This window comes from Rattus rattus, chromosome X (assembly GCF_011064425.1).
Source record: "Rattus rattus isolate New Zealand chromosome X, Rrattus_CSIRO_v1, whole genome shotgun sequence".
NCBI lineage: Eukaryota > Metazoa > Chordata > Mammalia > Rodentia > Muridae > Rattus > Rattus rattus.
The window spans coordinates 69,718,924-69,733,682 of record NC_046172.1 but is presented as its reverse complement, the minus strand read 5'-3'; the positions used below and the strand labels follow the sequence as shown (position 1 = coordinate 69,733,682).

At 37.3% G+C, this 14,759-nt stretch overlaps 1 protein-coding gene across 1 annotated transcript in view; it reads right to left on the bottom strand.

Moving 5' to 3' along the window:
* Positions 1–14,759, bottom strand: part of Dach2 (dachshund family transcription factor 2) — a 487,343-nt gene that overhangs the window by 158,262 nt on the left and 314,322 nt on the right. Inside the window, 3 exon segments of the mRNA XM_032890177.1 lie at positions 2,995–3,039; positions 3,042–3,090; positions 3,092–3,132. Of these exon segments, the coding sequence (XP_032746068.1) occupies positions 2,995–3,039; positions 3,042–3,090; positions 3,092–3,132 (135 nt within the window).

Sequence of the window (14,759 nt, the reverse complement as noted above, 5' to 3'; positions counted from 1 at the left end):
CTTATAACTGAATGTTCACTTTTATGTCAGCATTTAAATGAAAATTCAATGCATATTCTTCCCTGATAATTCATAGCCAAGTTAATTGAATATTATTACTGTATTAAGTACAATCTGTTTGCATGATTTTATCCAGTATCCACCATGTAAATAATATCATAGTTATTCTCTAAGACTTAGCTTTCCTTTGGATTATACATGCAATTTTTCCAGTTCTATTTAAACCATGAACATTCAGGAAGATCATGCCCATAACTAGTAATTAGGCCATAAATTTTGCTGACTCTGATCTCCCTTGTCAAGATGCAGTACTTTTTTTTCTCCTGGAAGGCACTAAAATAAACGAAAGTTGAAAAATGAGAAATCTGGCACAGTCTTTGATCTCATTTTAAATCCTGAGATAGGAAACCTAAGGACATCAAAGACATACTGGTCTCTCAGATTAAGAAAGGTCAGTCTCACATAAAATTCTTAAAATAAGATTACATTTTAATGTAAACTTTTAAAATTTTAATTTATTCTTTTGTTGTTTATCAAGATTTCAATAATGCAGGCTATATAAAAACTTAGAAACTTAAATAGACCACTACCAATATGTATATTCAAGTTTGTTTTCCTTCTCTACACAGGGTGCAAGTGATTTGCCTCTGTATCAAAATAAGGAAATTGTATTGTAAATTTGCATGGTCCATGACAGAGACTGCTGTATTGTGTTTCTATAGCACCCCAAATAGCATGAAATATAGGAGAAAATCTTTTATAGCACTAACTTACATCTTAAGAAGGAGAAGATTATATCTAGGAAATAACATTAATAATTATTTACTGCCAGAATTTGGGGCACTGGTATGTTACTCAAAATAGTTTGTGATGTCCTGAAATATATATAATGTAGGGTACTGAGTGCCTTTATGCTTTCACAAAAACATTAAATTTCAAAAGGCTTTTGTTCTCATACACTGGTCACATTTTTAGCATATCAAAATGATTTACATTATTAATTATTTTATTTATTTACATCCCAAATGTTGCCCTCCCTTCCAGTTCCCCTTCAAAGAGTTTTTCCCCTATCCTTGCTCCCCTTTACCACTGAAAGGGTGACCCCCCCCCCCATCCCTTGGGCATCTCTCTCCCTGAGTCTTCAAGTGTCTACAGGATTAAGCATATATTCTCCCACTGAGGCCAGAAAAGGCAGCCCTGTGCTACATATGTGTCAGGGCCCTTGGACCAACCTATGTGCGCTGTTTTTTGGTGGCTTAGTCTTTGGGAGCCCCCAGGTGTCCACAATAGCTGATGTTGTTGGTCAGGGTTGCCATCCTTTTCAGTTCCTTCAATCCTTCCCCTAACCCTTCCATATGGGTCCCTGATCTCAGTTGAATGGTTGCCTGTGAGTACCTGCATCTGTCTCAATCAGTTGCTGGTGGTGACTCTCAGACTACAGCCATGCTAGGCTCTTGCCTAATCTTGGTTTAATTCTGGGCACATTTAAGAAACTTTAAGGCTGAATTTCAGCTTGAGTTGATAGGCCGTTGAACATAGAAGCTGGTAGTTCTCTTCTTGTATATTCATTTTAATATCTCTTTAGCTCAATGATTAGATCAATACACCATTGGTGACTAGAAAGAATGTTAAAAGATCAACCCTTTGGACTGAATCAAATGCGAGATCAATATTTAAAGCTGGAATTCAATAGCTTTATGACTTAGACATAGTATAATGTTCTGTGCCTCTGTTTCTTTTGCTTTGCAAATCTACAAATATTAGAACAACATTTTCACTGTATTTTCATGGGAATTATAGCAGCCAGCAGTCCAAATATTATAAATCCATAAAACATGAATTTTCAACTTATTTCCTGTTAAATTGGACCAAAGCTCTACCTAAGCCTGTAATTCATCAGGAACATTGCAAGTATACATGGAGAGATCCATAATGTATTAAGATCAGTCATTTTACATTTTGATTTGATTAAATATTTTCCCCCTTAATTCAATTTTCCATTTCCCTCCAAAATAAAGTCATGGCATTCTTTCATGTCCAGAAGCCTACATAGAAAGTAATAAGCCTACCAATCTACTTGCTGCATTATTTTGAATTTAGCTTGGGAACCTGTAGCTCCTGCAACCATTATTTGTTGCTTCATTTGTTATTTTTCTCTTAAATCAAATCTTAATCATTAATTTATTCATTTATTTATCTACATATGCTAAGAGTTGTGATTGCATAATTCAGAACTGTAAGAATACTATCAAATGATAAAGGTAGAGTTACAATTATCATAAAATAAAAGAAAAAGCAATCAGTATGAAGTGAGAAAACGTATTACTATAAGCATCTTTATTTTTCTCTTTTGCCTTTTCTTTTTTGAGAGCTCTCTTTTGTACTGCTGTTCAACTTAGGCTTGGTCAATAACGGTTTGAATCCAGCAGACCCAGCACTCACCTAAACAGGTGGTTGGTTCTACAACTAAGAAGACTGGTACAACCAACCTGGAATATGGGCTGCACCTTTCTCTTTGAGAATGATGGGGTAAGAAGTATGTCTTTAATCTGCAATAGGACACTGTTTTTCAGATAGGAGTACAATAGCTAAAATAACAATTAGAATGAAATTGCCCAACAAAAAGTAGAAAGGTGACAAGCATGATGTCTAAGGAAGGAGGAAGGTGTGGATTTATGACCAATCTGTGCTATGTAGAGAAATCTTCTGTCAAACACAAACACAGACACAGACACAGACACAGACACACACACACACACACACACACACACACACACACACACACACACACACACACACCAGAGATTTGTAAATGTCTATGAAATGGGACTCTGGGTTTATACCTGCAATAGTGTATTATGTTGTGTGTAACTTGTTTTTAAAAAGCTAAATGTTCTTTCCAGAACAAGCATTCTTTGTTCCTTTTTCTTCTCTCTTCCATTATATAACAAAAACAGCAAGGGTCACCTTTTGGCAACTGCTGAAGACACTCACCTGTGGTGGAATTAAGGTCATCTGGCTCAGACTCAGTCCCATTTGGCTACCATTTACCTGAAGAGTATTCATTGCCGCCAAGCTACCATTTTCAGGCAAGCTTCATTTGCCTCTCAGCCATCGCTGCAGCTGTTATACCTAAACCAGAATCATCAATTTACAAATGAGAATCATTTCTTCATGACAGTAAAATCTGTGCAGTTTTAAAAAGAGTATGCTGGATGAATATGCAGAAAGGTAAACCACAAGTAAGCATTAAAATAATGAACATTTAAAGTGTATTTTCAACTCATAATAAGTCCTTATAAAAATAGCATGACAATCTTGTTTTGAAAGATTAGACTATGGGTCTTATCCTAATGCACAGAGAAACAAGTAAAAAGGTTAAACATTTCAGTTGTTCACATTATTCTTTTTTTAAGTAAAGGAAGTATTAACAGCAAAAACTTAAAATCTGTGTAGGTATGAACAGAAATCTACAGCTGCCAGGGATGCGAGGGAGATTAGAATCTCTAGGAAGCCTAAGAGACAAGGGATAGTGGAGGCTCCCAGGAATAAATGTGAGTAACCATTGCCAATATACCTAACAGTGGGGACATAGAACCTGAAGAGGTCACCCCTGTAGCCAGGAAGGATCCAAAGGGGAGAGATAAGGACACCAACCCACCCACAAAACTTTGGACCCTAAAGGAAATGTAGGGATGGGGCAGAGACTAAAGGAAAGGCCAACCAATAACCAGCCCAATGCAGAAATCCATCCCGTAGCCAAATATCAATTCCTGATATTATTAATTATACTCTGTTATGCTTGCATAACTGTCCTCTCAGAGGCTCTACACAGCAGCAGACTAAAACAAATGCAGATACCCACATCCGAATATTGGACAAGAGGTCAGGAACACTTGTGGAGGAGTTGAGGGAAGGATGAAAGGCCCTGAAGGGGAAGGGAGCCACACAGGAAGAACAACAGAGTCAACTAACCTGGACACCTAAGAACTCTCAGAGACTGAGGCACAAACCAAAGAAAATTCATGGGCTGGAATGAGGCCCCAGGGCATATGTAGCAGACATGCAACTCAGTCTCCGTGGCTGCCTACTCTGGCCTCAGTGGGAGAGGATGCACCTAATCTGGCAGAGCCTTAATGTGCCAGGATGAATGGATATGCAGTGTGTGTCCCACCCTCTCAGAGGAGAAAGGGGTTGAGGGATGGGGAGATGAATAAATAAATTTAAATTTAAAAGGGACTATTGGATGGACAGCACTAGAGATGAAAAGAGGGCAGTGGCACAATCCAAGCAATATGATAGCAGAATTGGAAATAAAAATGGGGTTGAGGCATTAGTTGAGGAGTGTACCATAAAGAAGGAGAAGAACAGAAGAAAGAAAAATAAAATACTAAGGATGATTGAAAAAGTCATAAAGAATCATATTATTTTTATATAACATTACACACTATACTTCACACACACACACACACACACACACACACACACACACATGGTAATCCACACACACACTATTATAATACTAACAAAAGCCCTGCTGCTAGGCATGACAAAATCCATTTTAAGTTTTTTGTTAGGGGAGTTCAAGGGACTCCAGAATCAGTATAGGCTTTTGTTATTGCTGTTTTTTAGATCCTAGAGATTGAAGCTCTTATTGTTGAAAATGCTATTCATTTCAGACATAGAACCCAGAGAATTTGAGTTGTACCTATCTTGAAAGTCGCCTCCTTGAGGATTAGCTTTGACAACACCAACAATATCAAAAGACACTGACTATACTGCTGCCAAGAGATCCTGCCCGTTTGTGAAGCCCAATAATGATCTGCTTGGCAAGATATTCCTATAAGCATAATATTGTTAGCTATACCTGTTCAGTAAACAACACAAATTAGAATTAAAGCCTACTCAACAGGATGAAAATCATACCTGCTACTGGAATCTAATGTTTCCACGGATACTGATATCTTGAATCTTAGAGGAGACCTTTCTACCACTTTAGTAAACCATCATATGTCCTAACTGCATTTTAAATTTTTATCCTTCCACCCATATAACTCTGGGAGACACTAATCCTTCATCAAGTATGCTTTTGTGCACAGAAGAGAGACCCTTCTAGAGGAACACAACTGGTCAATATGTAGAGAACAGCCGGTCTTAGACCTAGAACCCAGACTCACTGGATAGGTCTACAGTGTAACATCCGTATCTAATGCTCAAGGTACATAGTGGAAAACGATGTAGAATTATAAGGGATATAAAGTCAGAAGATCAGATGTGACTTTGTCTTCTAACAAATAACAAGGATGGTACACACTCATGATATCTCAAGAACATGGCTGTCATAACAAGACCTGAACAATAGCAATAACAAATGTTATCATGCAAGGGGTAAATTCCTTAATTTCCAACCTCTAGACTGGTGGTTTAGTCATCATTATGGATGAGAATCCTTAATTGAATATCCAAACTAAATGGTAAACATTGAAATTATATGCACATACATAACTGAATGGAATCAATTTGCTATACCTCTAAATTGATACATTTACACATATATCCAACAGTAACCATTTCTAACAGAAACAATAGATTTAAAATGGATTTAAACAATAGATTACATGGAAGGAGTTAGAGGGAGGAAAGGGAAGGGACAAAATAATATAATAATATCTAATTTTAAAATAAAAATTATATATTAAGACACAAAATAACAAAATATTTATATCTAAGTGACTGAAATAGAGTTAGAATGGAAGACATACCCATGTTGTCAAGGAAACACACACTTACTTATATTTGAGCATTTACTACTACAACTTCTACTCTTATGTGCCTGTTTCATTATCAGACTAATATTTAGTTATTGTAATTTTAACAAGTATAACGTTTTAAGTTCATCACTAATAATTTTATTCAATCCTTTTAGCTCCTTCTGACTCCTCTCAGATTCTCTCTCCAAAATTTTCCTTCCAACTTTATTTCAAAATCATCTAAGTTTAAATTAGTGCTATCCATCTCTCAATTGTTCTTAGTCGTCGGTAGCTCTTTATTTACAGGCAGATTCATGAGATTTGCCTCTTCCATGTTGCATGTATGTTCCATGATAACTCATCTATTGGTTTTCTTATTGCTCAGGTCTAGTTAAGGCAGCCATATTAGTGAGGTATCATGGGTGTATTATGAATAGGTTTAGGGGCATCTCCTGAAGCATAGTCTGAGGGCACACCTCTAAAGAAAACAGACTTCTACATATGGCACACATTAATAATCAATAATTCCTCAGCTAGGAATGTGAGCACATGAGACATTCCCATATCTATGCTGGAATGCTAACTGACTTGATTTTGTGCAGGTCTCCTGTAGGCAACCACAGCTTCTGTGAGTCCATAAATGTAACAGTCATATCAACAAAATAGTGTTTTACCCCACTAATGCTTTACTTCTAGCTCATACAAACTTTGTGTCTCTTCTAGTAAAAAGCTCAGTGCCAGAAATGTTATATGTCCCATTGATCTGCTAGTCTGGAAAACTTACAAACTCCTAAAAATACTGGCTGCAGTCATAGTTCTTGTTTGCCTAACAAAAGTTGAGAGTAAGACCCTATGGCTCAAAGCACTACATATTTGAGACATAGGGAGTTAAATCAAGCTTTTTCTGGTCTAGAAGATTCATCCCTTTTGGCAAGCTTCCATAATGCCAGAAGTTACAATGTAGCTGGATGAGGGAAACAGTAATCAACATTCTTACCCAATTGTGAACCCTGGGGGCTACAATATCAATCAGTCTGGCAAGAATATAGCCACAAACACAAAGGTGACATAACTGTAATGATGATAAAAAATGATGTCTGAATAAATTTATGGCACTCCTCCAAAGAAAAAAGTCATGTCTGGTGATGTGAATATAACCAGGAATCCCTGGTAAGGAAGCTTAGAGATCTTAGGGGGATAAATGACTACTATTATTTTACTAAACAGATATAGTATTCAAGTGGTTCTAAGTATATATCACTAAATCATAGATGAGTGTAGCTCTCATTACTCATTCAAAAAACTTCTTTATGTAGTGGATGACAATGAATGTAAGAGACTTACTAATTGTCAAAGTGTAGAGAATTAGTTTCTGGGATAATCAGCCATTATTGGGACATCTGAATAACCCACTCTATCCCCATGTCTCAGGGACAGCAGAGCAAACAGAAAGACTGGTTACTCTAACTACTGACTACGTGATAGCATGTGACATATACAACAGTCTATCCCCGTATCTTTTGTAATTACGTTTTTTAAATATTTAATTTGCTATTTATTCCTTTCATGTTTCATTAAAGAACGACTATCATATAAAAAGCTGTACTTCTATAGTATATACAATTTGTCTTTGTAGATAAAATCATATAAATGAAACTGTTACTAAAATATGTGTCATAAATCTCCTTTGTGAAGATTCCTGCCATGTAATTTTTGGGGCAGAGGCTATGATAAGAATAGTCAAAATAAGACCTACTCTTCCAATGTTGGAATGCTTAGTTTTAAATAAGATGTGTCCATCAAATCCCTCCTGTCAGGGTTTGGGAAATTCTGTTGAAGAGGGGAGAGAAGTATTGTAAGAACAAGGTGGGGATGTAAGACAGGAAGGAAACAAGGCCTTTTAGACACAGCAGGACCGAGGCACATGTGGACTCAGAGAGACAAGGGCAGCATGCACAAATTCCAGATAAGTCAGAAAGGGTCCCAGCACTGGGGTCATTGAACAGGACTCCCATTCTTTAACCAAAAAGCTATCTCCACTTAAAACCTCTTGCAAAAGAGAGATTAGTTTTCTCCAATGTGGTCTCACAGGGCATACATGCCACTCTTGAGGGCAGCTCCACCCTCAGCAATAGATGAGCAACGCAAAATATACACAATGGTATTTTTGGAAGGTTTTCCTCTCAGAATGCTTCATCTGAACATTTTTGTCTTACCACTCTTTTTTCTGTATGTTATATTTTCTGATTTTCTGTTTTAATGGAATTTGCTTCTGTTCATTTGTATGTCCCTCTGTGGTTTCCATGAATTTTTAAAAAATTTTTATTCATTTGTTTGGTTTTTGATTTGCTGTTTGTTTTCTAAAGAAAGAGAGAATGAATGGGCTTGAATCACTGTGGAGAATTCAGGAAGAGATAATCAAAGAAAAACTGTGATCAAAATATATTGTATAAAAATATTTCAGCAAAATCTTAAGCATGCAAAACCCTGATTATCCAAACAATGTTATACTCTTTAACTAGTGGGTCCCCGGTTCCTGCACTGTCAAGCCTACATGCAAATTCACTCTGCATCTATAACTCTGAGTATTTTGTATTCATTATGTAACATGTTCTATTTAATATTTTTCTATGTCTAGTTTATTCTCTTAGAATAACAATCTTGATGTTCACATATGTCAGAAGTAATAATAACAAAATTATTTTTAAGTTGAGATATATTCCACTGTATATACTATTGATAATGAATAATTTCTTTATGTACACATCTGCTTATAGAAATGTAAGTTATATTATTGGCTATCATGAGTAGTGTAATTATAAGGAAAATGAAATATCTATCCGTAATCCTGATTCTGATTTTCCTACATGTATCAACTAGTATATACTTAATGTTTATGACATTGTTCATGGTGTTATTGGGCTTTACATCTGCTGTATATGTGTTGAAATATTAGCTTTTTTCTTGGATATGTGGTCTAGGAATATTTTTTTCCTTTCATAAGTTGTTTTTTTTTGTTACAACTATTTTCTTTGCTGTTCAGCAGCTTTCCACTATGATATAGTCACATGTCCATTTTGTGTCATTTTCAAGGAATCACTTTTTTTAAGATTTATTTATTTAATATATGTGAGTGAGTACACTGTAGCTGTCTTCATACACACCAGAAGAGGACATCAGATCTCGTTACAGATGGTTGTGAGCCACGATGTTGCTGCTGGTATTTGAACTCAGAACCTCTAGGAAGAGCAGTCAGTGCTCTTAACTGTTGAGCCATCTCTCCAGCCCTTAAGGAATCATTTTAAGGCACGTGCCAAAACATTTTTTCTCTATATTTTGTACAGGAAGTTGGGTGGTTTTGCATCATATATTTTAAGTTTTTAATTCATTTGGGGAACATATCATTTTCCCATTTCTGCTTGTGGATACCCACCTTTTCAAATGCATGTTATTGAAGAGGGTATTACTGCCTCATTGTATAGCGAAAACAATTCTTAACAATAAAAGAACAGCTGAGGGAATCACCATCCCTGACCTCAAGCTCTGTTACAGAGCAATAGTGATAAAAACTGCATGGTATTGGTACAGAGACAGACAGTAGTTTGATAAATGGAATAGAAACGAAGACCCAGAAATAAAACCACACACTTGTGCACACTTGACCTTTGACAAAGAAGCCAAAAATATACAATGGAAAAAAGAAAGCATCTTCACTAAATGGTGCTGGTCTAATTGGATGTCTGCATGTAGAAAAATTAAGATAAACCCATATTTGTCACCTTGCACAAAACTCAAGTCCAAGTGTATCAAGGACCTCGACATGAAACCAGATATACTGAATCTAATAGAAGAGAAAGTGGGAAAGAGCCTTGAACTCATTGGCACAAGGGGAAATTTTTTTTTTTGGTTCTTTTTTTTGAGCTGGGGACTGAACACAGGGCCTTGCGCTTCCTAGGCAAGCGCCACTGAGCTAAATCCCCAACCCCACAAGGGGAAATTTTCTAAACAGAACTCCAATGGTTCAGGCTCTAAGATCAAGAATTGATAAATGGGACCTCATGAAACTAGAAAGCTTCTGTAAGACACATTGGAATTCTACAGATTGGGAAAAAAATCTTCACCAACCCTACATCTGATAGAGGGGCTAATATCAAAAAATATATAAAGAACTCAAGAATCTTACCACCAAAAAAACCAAACTACCCAATCAAAAAAAAAAAATGGGATATAGAACTAAACTGAGAATTCACAACAGTCATCTCCAATGACTGAGAACCACATAAAGAAATGTTCAAAGTCCTTAGTGATGAGAGAAATGCAAATCAAATGGCTCTGGGATTCCAGCTTATACCAGCCAGCATGGTTAAGATCAAAACTTCAGGTGAAAACACATGTTAGCAAGGATGTGGATAAAGAGGAACACTCCTCCATTGCTTGTGGGATTGCAAACTGGTACTTGGAAGTTCCTAAGAAAATTGGAAATAGACCTATCTAAATATCCAAAAATACCACTCTTGGGAATATACCCCAAAGATGCCTCACTTTGCCCCAGGGGCACATTTTCTTCTATGTTCATAGTGGCCTTATTTGTGATAGCCAGAAGCTGGAAACAACCCAGATGTCCCATGACAGAAGAATGAGTACAGAAAATGTGGTTCACTTACACCCAACTATTAAGAATGAGGACATCCTGAGTTTTGTAGGCAAATGGATGGAACTAGAAAATGTCATCCTGAGTGCAGTAACACAGACTCAAAAGGACATATATGGTATGATCTCACTAATAAGGGGATATTAGCCAAAAAAAAGTACAGAATACCCAAGATACACTCCACAGAACTAAAAAAGGTGAACAAGCTGAAGGGCCCAAGTGAGGACACCTCAGTTCTACTTGGGAAGGAGAAGAAGGTAACCACAAAGCGGGAGGGAAGGAGGGACAGAGGAGGGAAAGGGGATGTGGGTTGGGGGAGAGGGAAACATGATCTGGCATTGGTTGGGGGAAAAGGACTGAAGCCCTGAGGGCCTGCAGAAAGAATGGGAACAGGTAACTTTGGGAGGAAGGAGGTTGGGAAGACCCTGTAGAATGTACTAGAGACCTGGGGAGTAAGAGACTCTCAGAACTCAAAGTGGGGACCCTAGATGAAAGGCCCTACAATGGGGATAGGAAACTTATTGAATCCACCTCCAGCAGAAAGATAGTGCATCAAGTGAGGGATGGGGTTGCATTCCCACAGCCAAAGCTCTGGTCCACAATTCTTCTTATCTGAATGAAATGTAGAGAAGGAATGGAGAAGCGCCTGAGAAAAGAAGGTCCAGTGATAGGCCCAAAGTGGGTTCCAGTAAAAGGGGAGGGCCCAAGACCTGACAACATTACTGGAGCTATGGGGTGTTCACAAAAATGGACCTACCATGACTGCTCTCCAAAGGACCCAACAAGCAGCTGAAAGAGTTAGATGCAGATATGTGTACCTAACCAATGAACAGAAGCTGCTGACCCCTCTGGTTGTATTAGGGAAATGCTGGTAGAATCTGAGGAGGAGGGCGACCCTGTAGGAGGACCGGCAGTCTCAATTAATCTGGACCTCTGAGATCTCTCAGACACTGGATCACCAACCAGTCAGCATACCCCAACTGAGATGAGGCCTCCAACACAAATACAGCAGAGGTCTCCTTGGTCTGGGTTCAATCAGAGGAGATGCACCTAGCCCTCAGGAGACTGGAGGCCCCAGGAAGTTTAGAGGGTGGACCTGGAGAGGAATATAATCTGGAGTGTAAAATTAATTAATTAATTAATTAATTAAAACGAATATTAGATTTCCAAACATAATTATAGTCATTAAACGGTAAGTTTGATATAAGGTTATCTATAACTTGTAACAAAATTAAGAAGGAGAAAATGTATTTATGTTTCATCATGAGAGAGAAAGCTTGAGTTTGGGTGGTTAGGGAAGTGGGAGTGAACTGAGAGGAGTTGGGTAAAGAAATAACAATCAAAATATGTTATGAAAAATAATTTTAAAAATTTTAAGTGCAAAAATTACTAAAAAACAGTAATGAGTATCAGTTCTCAATATGATTTGAAAAGAAGTACGGAAATTTTAGTTTCCTAGTTGTTTAACTGTGACCATCACTTCATATTAGTTTGAAAACTTTTCTGCTAATAATATATCTCCCAAATGAAAAACATTTCATATCATTACACGGTTTCAATCTACCTTTCAAGTACTATGCAATGACTTATTTGTTATTTGCAATTAAAGCTGCTTTGGGTCAAGTATGATGTACTAAAACTCTTTGAAATAGACTATAAGCCACTTATGAAGATGTAAATTTTTTAGGTAGATATATTATTCAGGTTCATATTTACAAAATGTGATTCTTTGAACTCTGTGCAAAACAAAAAAAAGACAAAAAAAAAACACCTCTTGTACCTTAAAACATCAGAGGACAGGAAATGAAAATTTGTAGGAATCAGAAATTAGAAGCCATTACAGAAATCCAAAACTGGTAAAAATGTAAATGTAAATAAACAGTCAAAAATACAATTGACTATGAGTTGCCCAAACCAACTTATATACTTAAAATACAATCTGGACTCCTAATGTCCCGGGAGTATCATACAGGAGGAGATAGAATAAGAGCCAGATCTAGTCCTTTGATAGAAAATTGTATATTTTTGTAGAACAGGGAAAATTGCACCAATAAAATCTTAATATGGTTGCCTTAAAAAGACCTACACCAGTGACAATACTTGACATGCAAGTGTGAACACAGAAAAATTCACAAAGCCTCAAAATTAGATGGCAATCTACAAAAAGGAACAATATGACTTTTCTATTAAGGTCCCTATGGCAGGTTATATAATCACAAATGACAAAGCCTACACATATGTATCTATACATATAAATTTGACCCCAAATTGTTCTGGTCTAAAACTAATACAGAGATAAAAATATAGTAGAGACTAAAGGAATGGCTGACCAAACATGGGATCCATCCCATGGGCAGGCAGCAAACCTTGACTCTACTACTGATGCTATGCTTTGCTTGCAGAAAGGAGCCTAGCATGACTGTCCTCTAAGAGGCTCTACCACCAGCTGTCTGGGACAGCCAACCATTAGACTGAGGTCAAGGATCCCTAAGTAAATTTAAGGGAAGGACTGAAGAAGCTGAAGAGGATGGCATCCCCATAAGAAGACCAACAATATCAATCAATCCGGACACCTGGAAGCTCCCAGAGACTAAATCACCAACTAAATAGCATACATGGGCTGGTCTGAGGCCCCAGGCACATGCATAACAGAGGACTGCCTTGTCTGGCGTGAGTGGGAGAGGATGTGCCTAATCCTGCAGAGACTGGATGTCCCAGGCAAGGGGGATGCTTGGGATAGAGCACCCTTTCAGAAGCAAAGGGAATGGGGGTTGGGGTGAAGAACTCTGGGAGGGGAGGATCAGAAGAACAGACAACATTTTGTATGTAAGTAAATAAAATAATTTAAAAAACTAAAGAATATATATATATATATATAAAGATAGATAGATTGATACTTAATATAATAGTGCTTATTAAAGTAAAAGAGTCAATTAAATTCACAGTAGAGGTACAAAAAATGAATTACTACGGGGAAAGGTAAGCATGAAAACAATGGAAATATAGTACTTGTGTATGAAATTGTCAAAGAATGGTTAAAATAAGTACAAACAAGTAACTAAATAAAATGGCCAAGAAAGACAATAGAAAGAAGGCATTGGTAAGGGATTATAGATCAACATTACAGTGATTCTTCTGTTCACCATCCAGTAAATATTAAAAATAATGCTCTGAAGTGTGGTTAATACACACATTAAGACTTATAGGAGAGCTTGAAGGGGCTTGAGACCCCATATGTACAACAATGCCAACCAACCAGAGTTTCCAGGGACTAAGCCACTACCTAAAGACTATACATGGACTGACCCTGACTCTGACCTCATAGGTAGCAATGAATATCCTAGTAAGAGCACCAGTGGAAGGGGAAGCCCTGGGTCCTGCTAAGACTGAACCCCCAGTGAACAGGATTGTTGGGGGGAGTGGTAATGGAGGGAGGATGTGGAAAGGAACACCCATACAGAAGGGGAGGGGGTGGTTAGAGGGATGTTGGCCTGGAAACCGGGAAGGGGAATAACAATCGAAATGTAAATAAGAAATACTCAAGTTAATAAAGATTAAAAAATATATATTAAAAAAAGGACTCCCTGTTCTGGCCTCAGTGAGAAAAGATGCATCTAACCCTCCAGAGACTTGAGGCCCCAGGGAGTGGGGAGGTCTGCAGAGGGGGAGGAGTGGGGGTGGAGACATCCTCTTGGAGATGGAGGTGGGGAGTGAGGAAGTATAGGATGAGGATTCTTCAGGGGCAGACTGGGAGGGTGATGAAGACTGGACTGTAAAAAAAGATTAAATAATTTTTTCAAAGTAATAAATATTTACGTATATTTTAAATAATAAAAGAGATATGTTTCCAGGCTTATCTAGATGATCATATTCCGATGAATGGCTGAATACCACATATGTAATTTAGATTTCATCAAGATATCAGTGGTCTGATGCAGCATTGCCTTTGACTGTATATACTTTTTCTTGTGGTAGAAATGTGATGTGAATCATTTTAATAAATCCTTGAATCACGGCCACCAAAAAAAAATTCATATTTTTTAAATGATGAGGGAAAGTTTGACAAACTACTTGTTCTCTAAATATCAAATAGATCTTAGGTTTAGCCATGAAATGGTGTAGATACTAGATATCCCCCCCTCTCTGTCTCTGTCTCTCTATCTCTGTCTGTCTCTGTCTCTCTCTCTCTCTGTCTCTCTCTCTCTCTCACACACACACACACACACACACAAATTTTTATTACAGACTTAGTTCAGTTGAAGATAGATATTAAGAGTGGATACAATTAGTCAATGTTAATATTTAACTTGCCCTTTCAAAGTGAAAGATTGGAAGACGTACAATAAGACAGTGAATTT